General features: G+C 47.6%; 1 protein-coding gene across 14 annotated transcripts in view; it reads right to left on the bottom strand.

The window, feature by feature from the left end:
- LOC147121580 (mitogen-activated protein kinase kinase kinase kinase 3-like) overlaps positions 1-21806 on the bottom strand; it is a 244010-nt gene that overhangs the window by 150524 nt on the left and 71680 nt on the right. For 10 of the 14 annotated variants that reach the window (XM_085981929.1, XM_085981930.1, XM_085981939.1 and 7 more), the window contains 2 exons: positions 5147-5205; positions 4422-4484 (listed from right to left, as the gene is read on the bottom strand). In XM_085981929.1, coding sequence (XP_085838055.1) covers positions 4422-4484; positions 5147-5205 — 122 coding nt within the window. The remainder of the gene's footprint in view (positions 1-4421; positions 4485-5146; positions 5206-21806) is intronic. The other 4 variants (XM_085981935.1, XM_085981938.1, XM_085981941.1 and 1 more) reach the window with 1 other exon arrangement.

Raw genomic sequence — 21806 nt, 5'->3', positions numbered from 1 at the left:
GTGGACCTGTTGGGCCGAATGGCCTGTTTCTGTGCTGTATATCCTATGTAATCCTATGTTAAATGGAGCAACCACCTCGGATGCAGTGATCAGTTAGATCTTCCCAAATTTCTTATAACTCTGTACGTTGTATAAAATATGTGGTGAAAGACAAATAAAAAAAGTGATCATTATATGATCAGTAAAATTGTCATGTCTTCTACAAGGAAATTAATGAAGCAACAATGTCTGCCGATACTATGCCAATGATTTTATATTCAATAGAGGAACAACTGCTGCTGTATAGATCATTACCCATCACTTAAACAGATATAAGATTTCTGAGTAAGTACTCTTAACTCAAGTAGTACATGCCTGAATACATACTTGACAACTTTACTAACAGTCTGCTGTATGCCTGCAGTGATGTACATCAGCCTTTCCAGATACATTAAAGCTTTCCATTTGGCAACTTACTGATGCGAGAAACACGAGAAGTTAAGTTTTAAAAATTAAATGCAAAGCAAATAAATCAAAATTTGGCCTAGCTGGACTCATGACTGGCTGCTGTGCAATTACATAACTGTTCATTGTTGTCTTATATTGTACATGACCAAAATCATTTATTAGAATTAGCTAGAATTAATGCTGATTGAGATATGCCTGTTATTAGATTTCTACGCATCACTATGGCGATAATAATTGCCTCATGCCAACTTTCTACATAAATGTAACCATTTCACTACTATGACTTTGAAGCCTAGGTTTTAAAATACTGTCCTAATTTATCTAACATGTGCTTTTGGTGAAAACTTGCCACCAGAAAAAAAGACAAACTAGCTCCCTGTTTTATTACTACAAACTCCATTCCCTAGTCACCGAATCCATCCCTCTCCTTGGCAACTGTTTGAAGCCGATCCAGACCATTTGCACCCTTGGTGTCATATTGGTTGGGATTACGGAAACGTGGCTCAAGGATGGCCAAGACCGGGAACTCAACATCCAGGGGTATTCGATATTCAGGAAAGACGGGCAAAAAGGAAAGGGAGGTGGGGTAGCATTACTGGTTAAAGAAGGGATTAACACAATTGCAATGAAAGATATTAGCTCTGATGATGTGGAATCTGTATGGGTAGAATTGAGAAATACTATGGGGAAAAAAATGTTAGTGGGAGTGGTATATAGACCTCCAAACAGTAAGGCGGAGGTTGGGGATGGCATTAAAGGGGAAATTAAAGAAGCGTGCAATAAGGGCACAGCAGTCATCATGGGTGACTTTAATCTACATATAGATTGGGCTAACCAAATTAGTAACAATACTGTGGAGGAGGAATTCCTGGAGTGTTTACAGGATGGTTTCCTGGACCAATATGTCGAGGAACCAACCAGAGATCAGGCCATCTTAGACTGGGTATTAAGTAACGAGAAAGGATTAATTAGCAATCTTGTTGTACGAGGCCCCTTGGGTCAGAGCGATCATAATATGATCGAATTCTTCATTAAGATGGAGAATGAAGTAGTTCACTCGGAGACTAGGGTCCTCAATTTAAATAAAGGAAACTACGATGGTCTGAGGAGCGAGTTGGGTAGGATTGATTGGGGAATGGCACTCAAAGGGCTGACGGTGGATAGGCAATGGCAAACATTCAAAGACCGCATGGATGAGCTACAGAATTTGTTCATCCCAGTTTGGCATAAAAATAAAACAAAAAAGGTGACTCAACCGTGGCTAACAAGGGAAATTAGGGATAGCATAAGATCCAAGGAGAGGACATATAAATTGGCCAGAAAAAGCAATAATCCTGAGGATTGGGAGCAGTTTAGGATTCAACAAAGGGATTAATTAAGAAAGGGAAAATAGAATATGAGAGTAAGCTTACAGGGAACATAAAAGCTTTTATAGATATGTGAAGAGAAAAAGATTGGTGAAGCCAAGCGTAGGTCCCTTGCAGTCAGAATCAGGGGAATTTATAATGGGGAACAAAGAAATGGCAGACCAACTAAATACATATTTTGGTTCTGTCTTCACAAAGGGGGACACAAATAACCTCCCAGAGATGCCGGGGAACACAGGGTCTGATGAACACAGGGTCTGATGAAAGGGTGGAACTGAAAGAAATCAGTATTTGTAGGGAAATGGTGTTAGGAAAATTGATGGGACTGAAGGCCGATAAATCCCCAGGGCCTGATAATCTACATCCCAGGGTACTTAAGGAAGTGGCCCTAGAAATAGTAGATGCATTGCTGGTCATCTTCCAGAACTCAATAGACTCTGGAACAGTACCCATGGATTGGAGGGTAGCTAATGTTACCCCACTATTCAAAAAAGGTGGTAGAGAAAAAGTGGGGAATTATAGACGACTCAAAGCTGGGTGGGAGGGTATGCTGTGAGGAGGATGTCATGAAACTCCAGTACGATTTGGACAGGTTGGGTGATTGGGCAGAAACATGGCAAATGCACTATAATGTGGATAAATGTGAGGTTATCCACTTTGGTGGCAAAAACAGGAAGGCAGATTATTTGAATGGCAATAGATTGGGAGAAGGGGAAGTGCAAAGAGACCTGGGTGTTCTTGTGCACCAGTCGCTGAAGGTAAGCATGCAGGTGCAGCAGGCGGTTAAGAAGGCAAATGGTATGTTGGCCTTCGTAGCAAGAGGGTTCGAGTACAGGAACAAGGATGTCTTGCTACAGTTGTACAGGGCCTTAGTGAGACCGCACCTTGAATATTGTGTGCAGTTTTGGTCGCCTTATCTGAGGAAGGACGTTCTTGCCATGGAAGGAGTGCAGCGAAGATTCACCAGGCTGATACCTGGGATGGCAGGAATGACGTATGAGGAGAGATTGTGTCGATTGGGCTTATACTCACTGGAGTTTAGAAGATTGAGAGGGGATCTCATCGAAACCTATAAAATTCTGTCAGGCCTGGACAGACCAGATGCAGGAAGGATGTTCCCGATGGAGGGGGAGTCCAGAACCAGGGGTCATAGTCTAAGGATAAGGGGTAAGCCATTTAGGACTGAAATGAGGAGGATTTTCTTCACCCAGAGAGTGGTGAACCTGTGGAATTCTCTGCCATAGAGGGCGGTGGAGATCAGTTCATTAAATATATTCAAGAAGGAGTTGGATATATTTCTTAAGGCTAAAGGGATCAAGGGATATGGGGAGAAGGCAGGGACCGGGTACTGAATTTGGATGATCAGCCATGATCTCATTGAATGGCGGAGCAGGCTCGAGGGGCCGAATGGCCTACTCCTGCTCCTATCTTCTATGTATGTTTGACCCCGAGATGAACCTCTGACCACATATCCACTCCATCACCAAGACCGCCTACTTCCACCTCCGTAACATCACTCGTCCCTGCCCCTGCCTCAGCTCATCGGCTACTGACACCCTCCTCCATGCCATCGTTACCTTGAGACTTGACTATTCCAGTGCTCTCCTGGCCTCCCATTTTCTACCCTCCATAAACTGGAGCTCATCCAAAACTCTGCTGCCCGTATCCTAACTCACACCAAGTCCCATTCACCCATCACCACCTTGCTCGCTGACCTACATTGGCTGCCAGTCCGACAATGCCTCAATTTTAGAATTCTCATCCTTGTTTTCAAATCCCTCCATGGTCTCGCACCTCTCTATCTCTGTAACCTCCTCCAACCCTACAACCTTCCGTGATCTCTGCACTCCTCTAATTCTGGCCTCTTGCGCATCCCTGATTTTAATCGTTCCACCATTACTGGCCGTGTCTTCAGCTGCCTAGGCCCCAAGCTCTGGAATTCCCACCTTAAACCTCCACGTCTCTTTACCTCGCTTTCCTCCTTTAAGATGCTCCTTAAAACCTACCTCTTTGACCAAGCTTTTGGTCATTTGTCCTGCTATCTCATTATGTCGCTGGATGTCAAATTTTGTTTGATAACGGTCCTGTGAAGCGCCGTGGGACGTTTTACCATGTTAAAGGTGCTATATAAATGCAAGTTGTTGTTTTTTCCTGGTTGATAAATACAATGCATTCTTGTAAAGACAAAAAATGCAAACCACAAGCTATTAATGGATATTTCCAACGGACATAATTTGTCCACTGTTTGCAAAACTTTAAAATAAAACTGGATTGGTTATTGCTCACAAATAAAACATCAAAACAAGACCACAAAGTAGAGATCACTGTTGTAATGCAATGACAGTGTTGAAATTAAACTATAAATAAGCATGGTAATGTAAGTACTGTATATGAAGTTCCCAAATGCAAATTCTAATCATTCAGTTTATAAAGATTCCAACAATTTTACAATAAAGCCTAAGAATTGCACGATAGTAATTGAATTGGTTTCTTTTTGCCTTGCATGACCTATGAAAGAATCACAAAAGACAGGGTCAAGGTGTAAGAGGCAATGATTGACAGGAAATCAAGACACCTGAAAATGACAGACAGAAACGTGAAAAATACCAGATTAGATCTTGCTGTGTAGTATATCTCCTCTGAAATGTCCAAAAAATCATCACAGTAGGGCTGTTCAGCAGACAAAGACCAAAAAACCCGTTACTTATATCAAGCCCAAGAAACAAAGAAAGGGAAAGCATTTTCTATTAGGATAGCTACGTTCAAGACAAACCTACCACAGACAATACTGATATTTAGAACCAAACACTTGCATTATTTACATTTGGGGAAAAGAAGCCAGGTATTTATAATTTAAGACACATTTAGTTCTAATTTTGTAGAAATGACACTGGATAATATGGAGCATGACTACCATACATGAAACTAGAAAATATTTCCAGATTTGTAACAAAACATCAGGAAGTGTCCCAGTCAGCAGGATTACGCAGTATACATTTCCTTTATTTGGATTGCACCTTGAAAATAAACCTGCAGTACAAAGTAAGTGACAAATTTAGTGTAAATTTGTACTGCTTGACACACATGGGCACAGACAGCTTAAGGCTTTTTTTCCATCAGCATTTTAAACTTGCAACTGAATATCAACCCTTAATAGGCTCCAGAAAAACTGGAATTGTTCCCATCAGTTAAGGTCTGTTATATGCTGCATTTCAACCTTTCAAATCACAGCATACTTGTGAATCTGGTAACTTGCCGTTTTTCAGAATGTTTATTTAGTGCAAGCTTCTTTAAAAAAAAATGTCCAAGTGAGATAAGAATGCCTTACTTACAAATTCATGATGAGGCTCTGTTTCTTTTCGCATCGGTGGATCAAATTTTATTTGTCCAACTGCAGATAAATTCAAATTAAGACCATTATTCATAACAGAAAACTACAATTGCAGTTCAATGCAAAGTTTGAAAAGGTCTTGCATTTCAGCCAAAGCACAAAAACATTTTTTTTTTTTTTTTAAGAAAAGGGGCTTATGCCTTATTTGCAGCAAAATCTCTGGGTTGAACTTTGCACATCATTTACAACACACCAGTTTTGATAACCTCACAATTTCACAAGTTATCTGCAAAATATTTTCTTCAGTAGGTTGTTTAATTTATAGCCTTATTACTTTCTCCCATTCATACATTAATTCTCTCGTTTGTGAAAGTCTGATAATGGAATATTAGATTATCTAGTACACAAAAGATCTTGACACTCTGAATGCGGTCCAACCTGCACCACAATTGAATACTTGGATCACACACAATCCTCTTTAAAAAATTGGACACCATACAGTAGCTATTGCGGTTAGGTAGTCTTCTCAACTCTCACTGCATTCAATGTGGTCTAACCAAATCTTAGTTGTTCCATGGAAATAACAGAAACCAAGTTGAAACAAGAAGATTTCAGCAAACAGGAATGACGATGAACTTTGAGGTGTACAAGATAAGAAATGGAACCGAGGGGCAGCAAGAAAAAGGCTTAATATGTGAAGGTTGAACTAAATTCAGAGAACAATATCAATGGCAGATAATCTAACATTCTTGCTCTTGTGCTCAGTTTTCACATACAATTGAATTCTACTAAAGACTAATACTGGAGGTGGAGTACAGCTTGGAGCAGGGAACTGTCAAATCAAGACAATAATGCTGCTTAAACGCATGCAAGTTGCTCCATGTACCTTATATTAAGTCAAATTTTATGCAAACTAGCCCAAGATCTTACTTCAACACAAAAGGAATAGCCTGTAATTTTTCTTCATGGTTCCTGACCAGCAACAGGACAGAAAAGATTCATTCACCAACCTATGAATAAGCTTATCGATGGTTTTGTTACCAAAAACAAATTGCCTGGGTGTGTGAATATCATTAGGCCTAAACAGAATATCAACCGATAGTCCTTTTCAACAAAGTGTGGATGAACAAAACTAAACTCGAAATACATGAAGCAAAACTCACAGATCTAGTCATATGACCACCCTACTTGAAGCCCAAACAAGAAATGATGAATCTACTACCTGAGCATGAAGTTCACCAATGCGGGAGTGGGGTGGGAATGTGAAATAAAAGGAATGGTCTTTTAAGGAAGAAGTGTGAAGTAGTGAGAAACCATATGCTCAGAAGGGACAAAGTTATTTAGCGTAACACAAATTTTAGGTAGGCTTTCACTGGTGTGCAAAAAGGCTGCTTATGAGCATGATTTCACCTCAATTTTCCATCAGGGCTGCAACCACATAAACTCTCAGTAGGCTGGATGACAGATCCTGCATAAGCTGCAAGTGAAAACTTCCAGGATATCACATCCTAATAGCTCGAGTCATGATTCTGTCAGCAATATTCAGACTTGTCCTACAAAGAATAACAAAGTTAAGCTGGCGGTCTAAAAGATGCCAGTGAAATATCCACTTCTAAGAAATGAAATGTAATCTGGTTAAAGTGGGAGAGCTAAGCCATCCAGTGGCAGTTGAGAGGAGCTCCTCAATTTAAGACAATAGAGGTTTTCTGTAATGGATCAATTGAGGTTCAGCTAGAAGTTCCAAGAACCAAATTTTCCTCGTCAAATAATAACATTAACGATAATGGCTACCATCTCCTTTGCTCAAATCTTGCGTATGATTCTAGGTATCCAAGATTTCTTCCACTCTTCAACCAGCCTTATCTACCCTTGTGCTACTGATTCTTCTCTACATTCAATTTCCTCCACATCACTCATTCTGCGCACACAACCTCCATTCTTCTCGTAGTGCAATGGTTGAAAAAGTACATCACCCCCTTCAGCAGATCACTGAGGAATCTGGCTTCCCTCAACTCTTAAACATTTTCATGTCTCTTGCCGGTCCAACCAACAGTAACTATTTCTTACCTCTGATTGCTTTACCTTTGATGGTTCCCCCATTGGTCCATCACCCATCAACATTCTGAGCAGCACAATCTCCTATCTTGAAAAAGAAACATCAACTAAAGCTCCCTTCAAGAGCTAAACGCTTCTTCTCATCTCAACAAATCTCAACTCCTCCAAAGCCCAAGTCCATCTAAGACTTGAATACTGTTCCCATATCTGGGAGTTGTTCTTCCTCTCATGTTCCTGGACAGGTACATGAAAAAGCTCCTTCTCTGAAAGGCAATCCTTCCTTCATCCCCATGGATGAAACCACTACGGTCAACAGCCTTGCAAACTTCCTCTCCTGTTCCTTTTAAGGTGTAAATACTGCTGAAGCCCATTGCAGCACCCCAAATGCAAACCTCCAGCAATCAAACCTGGGACCTTCTGGTCTGCACGACTAAATCAAGCAGCGCCTTTTATCCACTAGAAGCTCCACTTCTATTTCAATTTAAAAAGTGTAAAATGCACAGGTGCTGAAGGATGGCCTCCTCCATACTAGAGGGTAAATGCAATTGTTTTTCCAATTACTACTCCTCTCCCACCTCTAAAATATCGATCACTCACTGGAATTGTGGTCGAGCAACCAGGAAATATGCTTCAGCTTGAACAAAGAATGGGTCAGATTCATCTCCCTGCCCCAGATGACTTGGCCAAGACTGCAAATGCATTGGATGATATGCTGTCTACATCATAGCTTCACCTTAGCAGCAGGTGCATTCAATGTTGCTTTAGGGCCATATACATGGTCTAACTGCTGTTAAGTAAACATAAATGCCAGCCAAGACCAGAGTCCTGATGTAAAACGTAACTAAGCATGTTCCATGAGCTAAGCAATGCAGATATACATTCATCCTAGAGGACACGTGAAGTAGCAAAATGGGTGCTCATTTGGTTGTTGAGCTTTGCTGTGCAAACAACTTTTCACGAAGGGAAGGACATTGTTAAACAAAAAACCATGCTTTGATAAAGCTTACTTTTAGCATTCAAAATTATATGAAAGCTGCTTTCGTACAACATTTCTAACCGTTTATAATAACTTAATTGCAGCAAAAGCCTGTGGCTAGGCAGTGGACTCTCTTGACAAAGCCATAAGTTTTCTCAGTCATTTGGGCCACGTTTCTGTTCTGTCTGCGTATCTTTAAAAGTTTAAGACCCTAGTTATATGAAAAAATTATTTGCTAATTATTTTATTGCATTACATCATAAATGTGGGAGCTTAAACTTCCATATAGACAAAAATGAAAATTCCCTAAAAAAAATTACATTATATAGAGGATCTACTGTGATATTGCTCACAGTAGGTTGTAAGGAGTCTGTTGCGAGGCACCGGAAGGAGATGCCGTAGCTGGAGTGTGTGTAAGCGTCGGTGGACAGCAGCCAATGGAGTGTGCATGAGGTGGTGGTAGAGAGTTCTGCTGATGGAGTTGTTGAGTTTATACGCACAGTTGAGTCATCGTTGGGCTATGTTTCTCTGTTGTGGGTCTGTGACTGCAGAGGTGGTTTGGAACACATGATATGCAGGGAGTTGATGGGAAGTATGATCCTTTGTGTAAAGGTTGGTAATCGATATGGGGGGCAGGGTTGGAAGATAGCCTGTTTGTGTAAAATGTTTTCTGTACATTCCTCAATGTGACGAAGATTGAAATAACTACCACAAAATTTGTATAGAAATGTATAAAAAATCAAATATATTATAATGCAAATGTATGTATATCTGAACCAATCAGCTGCAAAATATTATTGCTTTTTAGTAGTACAGAAAAAAAACAATAAATTTTCTTGCAATTAAATGCGGTAGAAAGTATGGCACAGGACGCGTATCCAGAAGACAGGCAATATGGGGCATTCACTATAAGTCGAATGATTCACTGTTTATGTCGTGTAACGTCACCACCAACAAGTGTGAGGAGCTCATGGACTTCTTTGTCTCCAAGACTGAGGCTATCCAATCACCCCTCATATCCTCTCCGTGCTCATCTTGCCCGAGACCGACTTCCTGCTCCGTTGACCCTATTACCACTAAACTGCTGACCACCCAACTTCCTTTTCTGGCTCTCGTTAGCCGATAGTGAACAGTTCTCTCCCCGCAGGTACTATCCCCCTCTCTTTCAAATCTGCCATCATCACCCCACGCCTCAGAAAACCAACCCTTGACCCCTCCATCCTTGCAAACTACCGCCTTTTTCCAATCTCCATTTCCTCTCCAAAGTCCTTGAACGCGTTGTCGCCTCCCAAATCCGTGCCCATCTTTCCCGCAACTCCATGTTTGAATCCCTCCAATCAGGTTTCCACCCCTGCCACAGTTGCGAAACGGCTCGTATCAAAGTCACAAATGACATCTTGTGTGACTGTGACAAAAGTAAACTATCCCTCCTCGTCCTCTCGACCAGTCTGCAGCCTTTGACCACTCCATCCTCCTCCAACGCCTCTCCACCATCGTCCAGCTGGGTGGGACTGCACTCGCCTGGTTCCATTCTTATCTACCTACTGTAGCCAGAGAATCACCTGCAATGGCTTCTCTTCCTGCTGCCGCATAGTTACCTCTGGTGTCCCCCAAGGATTTATCATTGGCTCCCTCTACTTCTCATCGACATGCTGCTCCTCGGCGACATCATCCAAAAATACAGCATCAGTTTCTACATGTACGCTGACAACACCCAACTCTACCTCACCACCACTTTTCTCGACCCCTCCATGGTCTCTAAATTGTCAGACATCCATGGATGAGCAGCAATTTCCTCCAACGAAATATTGGGAAGACCTAAGCCATTGGCCGGACCTCAGAATGCGGGACCGGTCAAAATCGAAAAGATCGACAGCGGGTAGGAAACCCACCGTCAACCCGCCTCCAATCAATCTTCCCAAGTGTCGGGTCCCCGATTTGCGCATGGACCAGACACCTAGCGGCGGGAAGAGGATTAAAGCCACTTACCTGCCTGTTAATAGGCTCTTCTTCATATTTGCCGCTTCTGCCTCGGGGTTCCCGAAGTCCAGGTAAGTATGGCGTGTTGAGTCTGCTGTAATGTTTCTACATTGCTGGGTTTCGATTCTTGGGGCACTAGCACCAGTACTGGAGTAAGAGGGAGCTGTTCTATCAAGACGGGCTTCATTTGAACCAGGCTGGGACCAGTGTCCTGGCGAATCGAATAACTAGGGCTGTAAATAGGGCTTTAAACTAAATAGTAGGGGGGGGGGGGGGGGGGGGGGAAGGGGGAGGGATCCACTGACCAGAAATTTAAAAAGTCAAAGAAAAATGAGAAGACAAAAGTGCAGGGTAGCGATAGGGGTAATGATAACCAGAGTGTGACAGGAAGGGACAGAGCGTATACACGCAAGATTGCATCAGAAAGAGGGCTCAGAGTAGGGAACAATGGTAAAAACACAAAATTAAAAGCTCTATATCTGAACGCACACAGCATTCGTAACAAGATAGATGAATTGACAGCACAAATAGAAATAAATGGGTATGATCTGATAGCCATTACAGAGACGTGGTTGCAAGGTGAACAAGGCTGAATATTATGGGGTATTTGCCATTTTGTAAAGATAGGCAGAAAGGAAAAGAAGGTGGTGTAGCTCTGTTAACAAGGGACGAGATCAGTGCAGCAGTGAGAAATGATACTGGCTTGGAAGATCAAGACATAGAATCAGTTTGGTGGAGATAAGAAATAATAAGGTTAAGAAGTCACTGGTGGGAGTGGTCTACAGGCCCCCAAAACAGTAGCCACACTGAAGGACAGAGTATAAATCAAGACATAATAGAGGTTTGCAAGAAAGGTACGGCTATAATCATGGGAGATTTTAATCTTATTGATTGGACAAAGCAAATTGGCAAAGGTAGAGTGTATGCGGGATGGTTTTTTGGAACAAAACGTTGTGGAACCAACCAGGGAGCAGACTATTTTAGATCTGGTAATGTGTAACGAGGCTGGATTCATTAATGATCTCGAAGTGAAGGATCCTCTTGGGAAGAGTGATCATAGCATGGTAGAATTGCAAATTCAGTTTGAGGGCGAGAAAGCTAGGTCTCAAACTAGTGTCCTGAACTTAAATAAAGGTCATTGCAAATGTATGAAGGCAGACTTGGTTAAAGTGGACTGGGGAAATATATTACAGGGTAAAGACTGTAGAAAAGCAGTGGCAAACTCTCACCAAAGATATATTCCAGTGAGAAAGAAAGACTAAGGGAAGGATGAACCATCCGTGGCTAACTAAAGAAGTAAAGGATGGTATCAAATTGAAAACAAAGGCATACAATGTTGCGAAGAATAGTGGAAGGCCAGAGGATTGGGAAAAAATTTTAAACCAGCAAAGGACAACTAAAAAAAATGATAAAGAAGGTAGCTTATGAGTGTAAGCTAGCAAGAAATATAAAAGCAGACAGTAAGAGCTTCTACAGGTATATAAAAGAGAGTAGCTAAAGTAAACAACAGCAAAATACTGCAGATGCTGGAAATCTGAAATAACAGAAAACGCTGGAAACACTCAGCAGGCCAGGCAGCATCCGTGGAGAGAGAGAGAGTTACCGTTTCAGGTCTGGGACCCTTCACCAGAACTGGAAAAAGCTGGATATGTAACAGATATTAAGCAGGTGCAGAGACGGGGGGGGAGAAAGGAATTGAAGGAACATACTGTTATTATGTAAGAGGCAGGAAAAATAAAATGTTGCAAATGGGAATGGCAAAAATCATACAGCATCAAAAATGGGGGCAGGGGTTATAGTTTCAAAATTGTTGAACTCAATGTGGAGTCCAGAAGACTGTAAAGTGCCTAATCGAAAGATGAGGTGCTGTTCCTCGAGCTTACGTTGAGCTTCATTGGAACAATGTAATAGGCCGAGGACAGAGAGATCAGAGCGGGAGTGAAGCGGTGAATTAAAGTGACAGGTGACCGGAAGCTCAGGGTCACCCTTACAGACTGAACAGAGGTGTTCCGCAAAGCGGTCGCCCAATCTGCGTTTGGTCTCCCCAATGTAGAGGAGACCGCATCGTGAGCAGCGAATAGAGTATATTAAATTGCAGGAAGTACAAGTAAATTGCTGTTTCACCTGGAAGGGGTGTTTGGGGCCCTGGACAGTGGGAGGGGAGGAGGTAAAAGGGCATGCGTTACATCTCCTGCGCTTGCACGGGAAGGTGCCAGGTGAAGGAGAAGGGCTGTTGGGGGTGATTGAGGAGTGGACCAGGGTGTCACGGAGGGAGCAGTCCCTTCAGAATGCTGAAAGGGGAGGTGAGGGGAAGATGCGTTTGGTGGTGGGATCACGGTTGAGGTGGCAGAGGATGATCCGTTGAATATGGAGGCTGGTGGGGTGAAAGGTGAGGACAAGGGGAATCCTATCGTGGTTCTGGGAGGGAGGGGAAGGGGCGAGAGCAAAAGTGCGGGAAATGGAACGGACACGGTCAAGGGCCGTGTCAACCACAGTAGAGGGGAACCCTCAGTTGAGGAAAAAGACATGTCGGAAGCACTGGTATGGAAGGTGGCATCGTCAGAACAGACGCGACGGAGAAACTGGGAGAATGAAATAGAGTCCTTACAGGAAGCGGGGTGGGAGAAAGTGTAGTCCGGGTAGCTGTGGGAGTCAGTGAGCTTGTAGTGGATGTTTGTCAAAAGCCGATCGTCAGAAATGGAGATGTAGAAGTCAAGAAAGGGAAGAGAAGAGTCGGAGATGGAACACATGAAGGTGAGGGAAGAGTGGAAACTGCAAGTAACGTGAATTAACTTATCTAGTTCAGGGCGAGAGCAGGAAACGGCACCGATACAGTCATCGATGTACCGGAAAGAGAGAGAGAAGGGACCGGAGTAGGGCTGGAACAAAGAATGTTCCACATATCCCATGAAAAGGCAGGCAGGGCCCATGCGGGTTCCCATAGCAACACCTTTAATTTGGAGGAAATGAGTGGAGTCAGAGGAGAAGTTGTTCAATGCGAGAACAAGTTCAGCCAGGCGGAGGAGGGTGGTGGTGGATGGGCCTCTGTTCAAGGAAGAAGCGGCGCGCCCTCAGCTCGTTCTCGTGGGGGATGGAGGTGTAGAGGGATTGGACGTCCATTATGAAAAGGAGATGGTTGGGGCCAGGAAACTGGAAACTGTTAAAGTGACAGAGGGCGTCGGAAGAGTTGCGAATGTAGATGGGAAGAGACTGGACAAGGGGAGAAAAAAAAGAGTTGAGATAGGAAGAGATAAGTTCCGTGGGGTAAGAACAGGCTGAAACGATGGGTCTACCAGGGCAGTCCTGTTTGTGGATCTTGGGAAGGAGGTAGAAACAGGCTGTGCCAGGTTGGGGGACTGAGGTTGACAGCCATGGAGGGAAGATCTCCAGAGGAGATGAGGGCAATGACAGTCTTGGAAACAATGGCTTGATGTTTGCTAGTGGGGTCATGGTCCAGGCGGAGGTAGGAGGAGGTGTCAGAGAGTTGGCGTTCAGCTTCCGCACGGTAGAAGTTGGTTCGCCAAACAACAACAGCACCACCCCTAGCAGCAGGTTTAATGATATTAGGGTTGGATCAGAGAAAACGGAGTGCTGCAAGTTCAGAGGGTGGTAGGTTGGCGTGAGAGAGAGGGGAGCAGAGAAATTGAGACGGCTGATGTCACGTCGGCAGTTAGCAATGAAAAGATCTAGAGAGGATAAGAGGCCAGAGGGAGGGGTCCAGGTAGAACGAGAATTTTGAAAGCGGGAGAAAGGGTCAGCTGTGCGGGGGGAGGACTCCTGGCCAAAGATGCGGGCACGGAGACGACGGAAAAAGAGCTCAGCATCGTGCCGAGCTCGAAATTAATTGAGATGGGGGCGTAAGGGGATGAAGCTCAAGCCTTTGCTGAGGACTGATCGTTTGGGGTCAGAGAGGGGAAGGTCAGAGGGGATAGTGAAAACACGGCAGGGGGGTGAGATTGGAAGGAGGGATGGGTGCAGAGGAAAGTGAAGGGGAAGAAGGTTCCAGAGGAGTGTCAGTGTCCAAGAGTTGATGAAGCTTGCGATCCTTGACATCAGAAAGGAAGAAAAAAAGTTTTTTGTTGAAGCTAAAGTAAACTTTGGTCCCCTAGAGGAGGAGTCTGGGGAATTTATAAAGGGAAATGGTGGAGACTTGGAACAAATATTTTGTATCGGTCTTCACGGTAGAAGACACTAAAAGCATCTCAATAATGGATAATTAAGAGGCTATTGGGGTGGGTGGGGGGGGGGGGGGGGGGAACTTAAAACAATCACTATCACTAGAGAAAAAGTACTAGGCAAACTAATGGGACTAAAGGTGGACAAGTCCCCTGGACACGATGGCCTGCATTCTAGGGTCTTTAAATGAGGTGGCTGCAGAGATAGTGGATGCATTGGTTGTAATCTACCAAAATTCCCTGGATTCTGGAGAGGTCCCAGCAGACTGGAAAACCGCAAATGTAACGCCCTATTTAAGAGAGGGAGACAGAAAGCAGGCAACTATAGACCAGTTAGCCTAACATCTGTCATTGGGAAAATGCTGGAGTCCATCATAAAGGAAGTGGTAGCAGGACATTTAAAAAATCATAATATCGTCAAGCAGAGTCAGCGTGGTTTTATGAAAGGGAAATCATGTTTGACACATTTGCTGGAGTTCTTTGAGGATGTAATGAACAGGCTGGATAAAGGGGAACCAGATGATGTTGTGTATTTGGATTTCCAGAAGGCATTCAATAAAGGTGCCACATAAAAGGTTACTGCACAAGAGCTCACGGGGTTGGGGGTAATATATTAGCATGGATAAAGAATCGGCTAACAACAGAAAGCAGAGAGTCGGGATAAATGGGTCATTTTCAGGTTGGCAAACTGTAACTAGTGGGGTGCCGCAGGGATCAGTGCTGGGGCCTCAACTATTTACAATCTGTATTAATGACTTAGTCTCTTCATCCGAGTGTAATGTAGCCAAATTTGCTGATGATACAAAGATAGGTGAAAAAGCAAATTATGCGGAGGAAGCAAAGAATCTCCAAAGGGATATAGATAGGCTAAATGAGTGTGCAAAAATCTGGCAAATGGAATTTATTGTGGGAAAATGCGAGGTTATCCAATTTGGTAGAAAAAATAAAAAAGCAAATTATTTAAATGGGGAGAGATTACAAAATGCTGAGGTACAGAGGGATCGGGGGGTCCTTGTACATGACTCACAAAGTTAGCATGAAGGTACAGCGAGTAATTAGGAAAGCAAATGGAATATTGGCCTTTACTGCAAAGGGAATGGAGTATAAAAGTAGGGAAGTCCTGTTACAACTGTAAGGGAACTGTTGGTGAGACCACACCTGGAGTACTGCGCACAGTTTTGATCTCCTTATTTAAGGATATACTTGCATTGGAGGCAGTTCAGAGAAGGTACACGAGGTTGATTCCGGAGATGAAGGAGCTGTCTTATGAAAGTTGAGCAGGTTGGGCCTATACTCATTGGAGTTTAGAAGAATGAGAGGGGATCTTATTGAAACATAAGATTCTGAAGGGGCTTGACAGTAGATGCAGAGGGGATGTTTCCCCTCATGGGGGAATCTAGAACTCGGGGGCATAATTTCAGAATAAGGGGGCACCCATTTAAATTGGAAATGAGGAGAAATCTTTGGAATTCTCTTCCCCAGAGAGCTGTGGCGGCTGGGTCATCTATATATATATAAATCGGTACTTCTGTCATTCTGTCTATCTGTTTATCATCGCGTGTGCGTTGCGGGTATGCACTCGAAAGTTACAGGGCGTACCTATGCGCGCGTTACCTCCAAAGAAAGCTTACGCTTCCGAGACGGTTTTTAAGCGTATTTACGTTTCGGCCGGGCTAAAATTGCGCCCGCGGTATCCCAAAAACCTTCAACATTCCGCTCATTAGCATCTCATTATCCGCTCATTAGCGACAGAGTGACCTCGAGCTCGACCAATCGTACGCCGGGTTGCTGGCGTGTGCCGCCGGGCCAATCGGTGCGCGTGTGGCCAGGCTTTATCGTTCTGAACCGAGGGGAGTCGCCGCCATCTTGATTCCAAACTTTTCCTTTCTTTTTCCCGCTTTCTGCGTCTTAAAAAAAAACGTTGCTTTTAAAACATGATTTAGAAAGTAATTAACTTATCTAATCTCATTAATTTTCCTACCTTTCCCCGTTTTTCCAGGTAGGCCTAGAAGCCTCAGCGTCTCCTCCGCACCCACGCCCGAGCTAGGCACCTCCCGGCCCCACTCGAAGGCTGGAGGGCCGAGCCTCAGCCCAGCGCCGCTAGGGTGCGCGCGCAGCAGGAGCGGAGACGTCTCTCTCTGCCGGGGCTTGCTGAGCGTCCAGCGTTACCCTGGCAACGGGCGCAATCGGCGGCCGCGACCCTCCGGGGGGGGGGGGGGGGGGCCGCGCGCGCAGCAGGAGCAGCTGAGACGCGGCGTCTCTCTCTCTGGCTTGGTCAGCGTCACAGTTGCCCTGGCAACCGGGCCCGCCGGCCGAGAGAGACGCCGCGTCTCAGCTCCTGTTGCGCGCGCAATCGGCGGTCTTCACCTCCGGGGGGGAGGGGGGGCCGCGACCCTCGGGGGGGGGGGGGGGGGGGGCACCCGCCGCCCTCCCTCCCCTCCGCCCTCCATCTCCCCCTCCCGCCCTCCCTTCCCCTCCCCCCCGCCCGCCCTTCCCCTCTCCTGCCCTCCCTTCCCCCCCCCTTCCCCGCCCTCCTCCCCCCCTCCCTCTTCCCTCTCTTCCCCCCCCCTTCCCCGCCCTCCTCCCCCCTCCCCCTCTTCCCTCTCTTCCCCCCCACCCCTCCCCTCCCTCTCTTCCCCCCCACCCCTCCCCTCCCTCTCTTCCCCCCCTCCCCTCCCTCTCTTCCCCCCCTCCCCTCCCCTCCCCCCCTCTCTTCCCCCCCCCTCCCCTCCCCTCCCCTCCCTCTCTTCCCCCCCCCCTCCCCTCCCCTCCCTCTCTTCCCCCCCCCTCCCCTCCCCTCCCCTCCCTCTCTTCCCCCCCCCCCCCTCCCCTCCCCTCCCCTCCCTTCCCCCCCCCCCTCCCCTCCCTCTCTTCCCCCCCCTCCCCTCCCTCTCTTCCCCCCCCCTCCCCTCCCCTCCCTCTCTTCCCCCCCCCCTCCCCTCCCCTCCCTCTCTTCCCCCCCCTCCCCTCCCTCTCTTCCCCCCCCTCCCCTCCCTCTCTTCCCCCCCCTCCCCTCTCCTCCCTCTCTTCCCCCCTCCCCTCTCCCTCTCTTTCCCCCCCCCCTCTCTTTCCCCCCTCCCCTCCCTCTTTCCCCCCTCCCCTCCCTCTCTTTCCCCCTCCCCTCCCTCTTTCCCCCCCCTCCCCTCCCTCTCTTTCCCCCTCCCCTCCCTCTTTCCCCCCCCCTCCCCTCCCTCTCTTTCCCCCCTCCCCTCCCTCTCTTTCCCCCCTCCCCTCCCTCTCTTTCCCCTCCCTCTCTCCCTCTCTTTCCCCCCCCCCTCTCTTTCCCCCCCCCCTCTCTTTCCCCCCTCCCCTCCCTCTTTCCCCCCTCCCCTCCCTCTCTTTCCCCCTCCCCTCCCTCTTTCCCCCCCCTCCCCTCCCTCTCTTTCCCCCCTCCCCTCCCTCTTTCCCCCCCCTCCCCTCCCTCTCTTTCCCCCCTCCCCTCCCTCTCTTTCCCCCCTCCCCTCCCTCTCTTTCCCCCTCCCTCTCTTCCCCCCCCCTCCCTCTCTTTCCCCCTCCCCTCCCTCTTCCCCCCCCCTCTTTCCCTCTCCCTCTCTTCCCCCCCTCCCCTCCCCCTCCCCTCCCCCTCTCTTCCCCCCCTCCCCCTCCTCTCTCCCTCCCCCTCCCCTCTCCCTCCCCTCTTTCCCCCCCTCCCCTCCCTCTCTTCCCCCTCTCTTCCCCCCCTCCCCTCCCCCTCTTCCCCCTCCCCTCTTTCCCCCCCCTCCCCTCCCTCTCTTCCCCCTCTCTTCCCCCCCTCCCCTCCCCCTTTCCCCCCTCCCCTCCCCCCACCCCTCCCCCTCCTCCCCCCACCCCTCCCCCTCCTCCCCCCACCCCTCTTCCCCCCACCCCTCCCCTCCCCCTCTTCCCCCCACCCCTCCCCTCCCCCTCTTCCCCCCACCCCTCCCCTCCCCCACTTCCCCCCACCCCTCCCCTCCCCCACCCCTCCCCCTCTTCCCCCCACCCCTCCCCTTCTTCCCCCCACCCCTCCCCTCCCCCTCTTCCCCCCACCCCTCCCCTCCCCCTCTACCCCCCCACCCCTCCCCCTCTTCCCCCCCACCCCTCCCCTCCCCCTCTTCCCCCCACCCCCTCCCTCTCTTCCCCACACCCCTCCCCTCCCTCTCTTCCCCCCACCCCTCCCCCTCCCTCTTCCCCCCACCCCTCCCCTCCCTCTCTTCCCCCCCACCCCTCCCCTCCCTCTCTTCCCCCCACCCCTCCCCTCCCTCTCTTCCCCCCACCCCTCCCCTCCCTCTTCCCCCCACGTCGCTCCCTCTCTTCCCCCCAGTCGCTCCCTCTTCCCCCCAGTCGCTCTCTCTCTTCCCCCGTCACTCTCTCTCTCTCTCTCTTCCCCCCAGTCGCTCTCTCTCTCTTCCCCCCAGTCGCTCTCTCTCTCTTCCCCCCAGTCGCTCTCTCTCTCTTCCCCCCAGTCGCTCCCTCTCTTCCCCCCAGTCGCTCTCTCTCTTCCCCCCAGTCGCTCTCTCTCTTCCCCCCAGTCGCTCTCTCTCTCTTCCCCCCCAGTCGCTCTCTCTCTCTTCCCCCCAGTCGCTCTCTCTCTTCCCCCCAGTCGCTCTCTCTCTCTTCCCCCCAGTCGCTCTCTCTCTCTCTTCCCCCAGTCGCTCTCTCTCTCTTCCCCCAGTCGCTCTCTCTCTCTTCCCCCCCAGTCGCTCTCTCTCTCTTCCCCCAGTCGCTCTCTCTCTTCCCCCCAGTCGCTCTCTCTCTTCCCCCCAGTCGCTCTCTCTCTTCCCCCCAGTCGCTCTCGCTCTTCCCCCCAGTCGCTCTCGCTCTTCCCCCCAGTCGCTCTCTCTCTTCCCCCCAGTCGCTCTCTCTCTCTCTTCCAACAACAACATGCCCTCAAAAAAGCCTCGGCACCGCCGGGCACTTCAGCTAGTTTAATATATTTAAGGTGGAGATAGACAGATTTTTGAATGGTAAGTGAGTCAAGGGTTATGGGGAGCGGGCAGGGAAGTGGAGTTGAGGCCAAGATCAGATCAGCCATGATCTTAGAGTGGCGAAGCAGGCTCGAGGGGCCAAATGACCTACTCCTGCTCCTATGTCTTATGTCAGCTTCAGAAGTGGTGTGAAGGATCCAATGGTGTACTGGTAAGTTTCAGAGGTAGGAAATGGTTGGGAAAATTATTTTTTAATGTATTTACACTTTTCTGTAGGTAACAAGTTTTGAATTGGCTGTCTAGTCCCACCTCATTGGGAGAACCTCTCTCTCACCAGTAACAGATCGCTTCTGTAACCTCAGCTGCAGCTGCCATCTGTTCTAGCCTATGGAGGGAGTCATTGGATAGCCTGGGTGCAAGAGCTCACCTTTGTACAGTGATTGTCAGTGTTTGCAGCACCTCAATGCTGTCAAACACTGAGAAATGAGCTGTCAAAGAAAAACTGTGCATGGTCCCTTTAAGAAAACAAGATGATGCATCATCAAATGACGTTATCTGACTAGTTTCCTCTTAATTGGCCGGCATGCCCGCAGGGCGGGCTTAACAAGGCCAATTGACGTAAAATCATGTCCATGGGCCGGATACAGTTGGGGGCGGGACTGGAACCCGGAAACCAGCTGACCCGCTCCCAAGCCGCATCCATTTGCCTTTGGTCCCCTCCACAAACTCTGTTCCCTAGGCACCAACTCTGTCCCTCTCCCTAACATCTGTCCGAGGCTGAACCAGACTGTTCACAAACTTGGCATCATATTTGACCCTGAAATGAGCCTCCGACCACATATCTGCGCCATAACTAAGACCACCTATTTCCACCTCCGTAACATCGCCCGTCACCGCCCCTGCCTCTGCTCATCTGCTGCTGAAACCCTCATCAATGCCTTTGTTACCTCTAGACTGGACTATTCCAATGCACCCCTGGCTGGCCTCCCATGTTCTACCCTACGTAAACTTGAGGCCATCCAAAACCTGGCTACCTGTGTCCTAACTCACACCAGAGCCCATTCATCCATCACCCCTGTGCTCGCTGGCCTACAATGGCTCCGGTTAAGCAACGCCTCGATTCTCATCCTCGTTTCCAAATCCCTCCATGGCTTCGCCCCTCCCATCTCTTGTAATCTCCTTCAGCCCCACAACCACACCGGCTCCCCCGACCCCCCACGAGATATCTGCGCTCCTCTAATTCTGGTCTCTTAAGCAGCCCTGATTTTAATCACTCAACTATTGGAGGCCGTGCCTTCAGCTGCCCAGACCCTAAGCTCTGGAATTCCATCCCTAAACCGCTCCGCCTCTCTACCTCTCTTTCCACCTTTAAGACACTCCTCAAAACAAGCTTTTAGTCATCTGCCTAATTTCTACTTATGTAGCTCGGTGTCAAATTCTGTTTAATAACACTCCTGTGAAGTGCCTTAGGACATTTTGCTATGTTAAAGGCGCTATATAAATGCAAGTTGTTCCTGTAATGCATGATGCATTATTCTGCTGCTAAGGTGAAGCTATTACCTTCTGTTAAGTGATTAGTGGGTGAGTTCATTCAAAGGATAAGTAATATTATTCAGGCTGGAGATCAGATCCATGGTTTTGATTGTGGGAAGCACACAACCAAGTGCACGCAGACACTGGCGCCAGTATTTTGTTTTCCAGGAAGGATTTGCTGTATAGCACAAGAAAGTGACTACCTTTGTTCCTCTAAATTCTTTTTTTATGTATGGCACAGAGATTTGCATTAGACAGTGTGCGGCATTTGAAGCTGCATTGTTTACAGGACATCCACTTCCTCTAATTTCCTGTGGTGTTGCTCATACTAATTGAGAAGATATGTTGCTTGGAAAGGGGATGCTGGGCTTGTAAAGGCAGGGGGAAGGGATCCGAGAGTTCAGGGGGCTGGGGAAGCGAATAGTAGTGGGCAGACTACTGAGGCAGTGAGTACTTGGGGTGATCGGCATGGATAGCGGCTAGACCAAGGGAACATTTGGGCCAATGAGTAATTGGGCAGGCAGTCAGCATTTATGGGGAGGTAATCAATATGGGAATAGTGAGAGGTGAATCGTTGAAAGGGGAGTGAGCAGTGTGGAGGGTGGGCTGGAGGGAGAATGCCACTTGGGGAAATTGACTAAATGGGGCCTGGGAAAAGTGTGTTTGAATTGGGCACAAGAGGAACAGAATTGGGAGTGGGTAGGAGAAAAGTAAAACAGTGAGGGAGGGGGGAAAACGCAGAAATGCAGTGGGAATTAGGTGAGTAGTATGGAATGGTAAGTAAGAATTGTACAAGTGTGGGCATGAGCAGACTGTGGGATTGCAGATAGGTAAAGAGAAGCCTGGAACTAGGTAACAATTAAGAGAAGGTAGAAGGGGAAAGAACAGATAGTATAGGGTCAGTTCAATTAGTGAGCTGGAAATCCAGCAGTAGTTGTGGAGGTGCAGAGGAGGACATGATGAATAGCAAAGTTGGGGACTAGATTGTAAGCTTTGAAGCTGCAGGTTGCTTTTTTAATGGGGCGGGGCAAGAGGGGGAGAGATTTTGATTCCAAAATA

Source organism: Somniosus microcephalus, chromosome 3 (genome assembly GCF_052327205.1).
Source record: "Somniosus microcephalus isolate GS21.2 chromosome 3, FLI_Smic_1.0, whole genome shotgun sequence".
In the NCBI taxonomy this organism is placed as follows: domain Eukaryota; kingdom Metazoa; phylum Chordata; class Chondrichthyes; order Squaliformes; family Somniosidae; genus Somniosus; species Somniosus microcephalus.
Note: the sequence above shows the minus strand (reverse complement) of the source record. Positions and strands in the feature narration are given on the sequence as shown.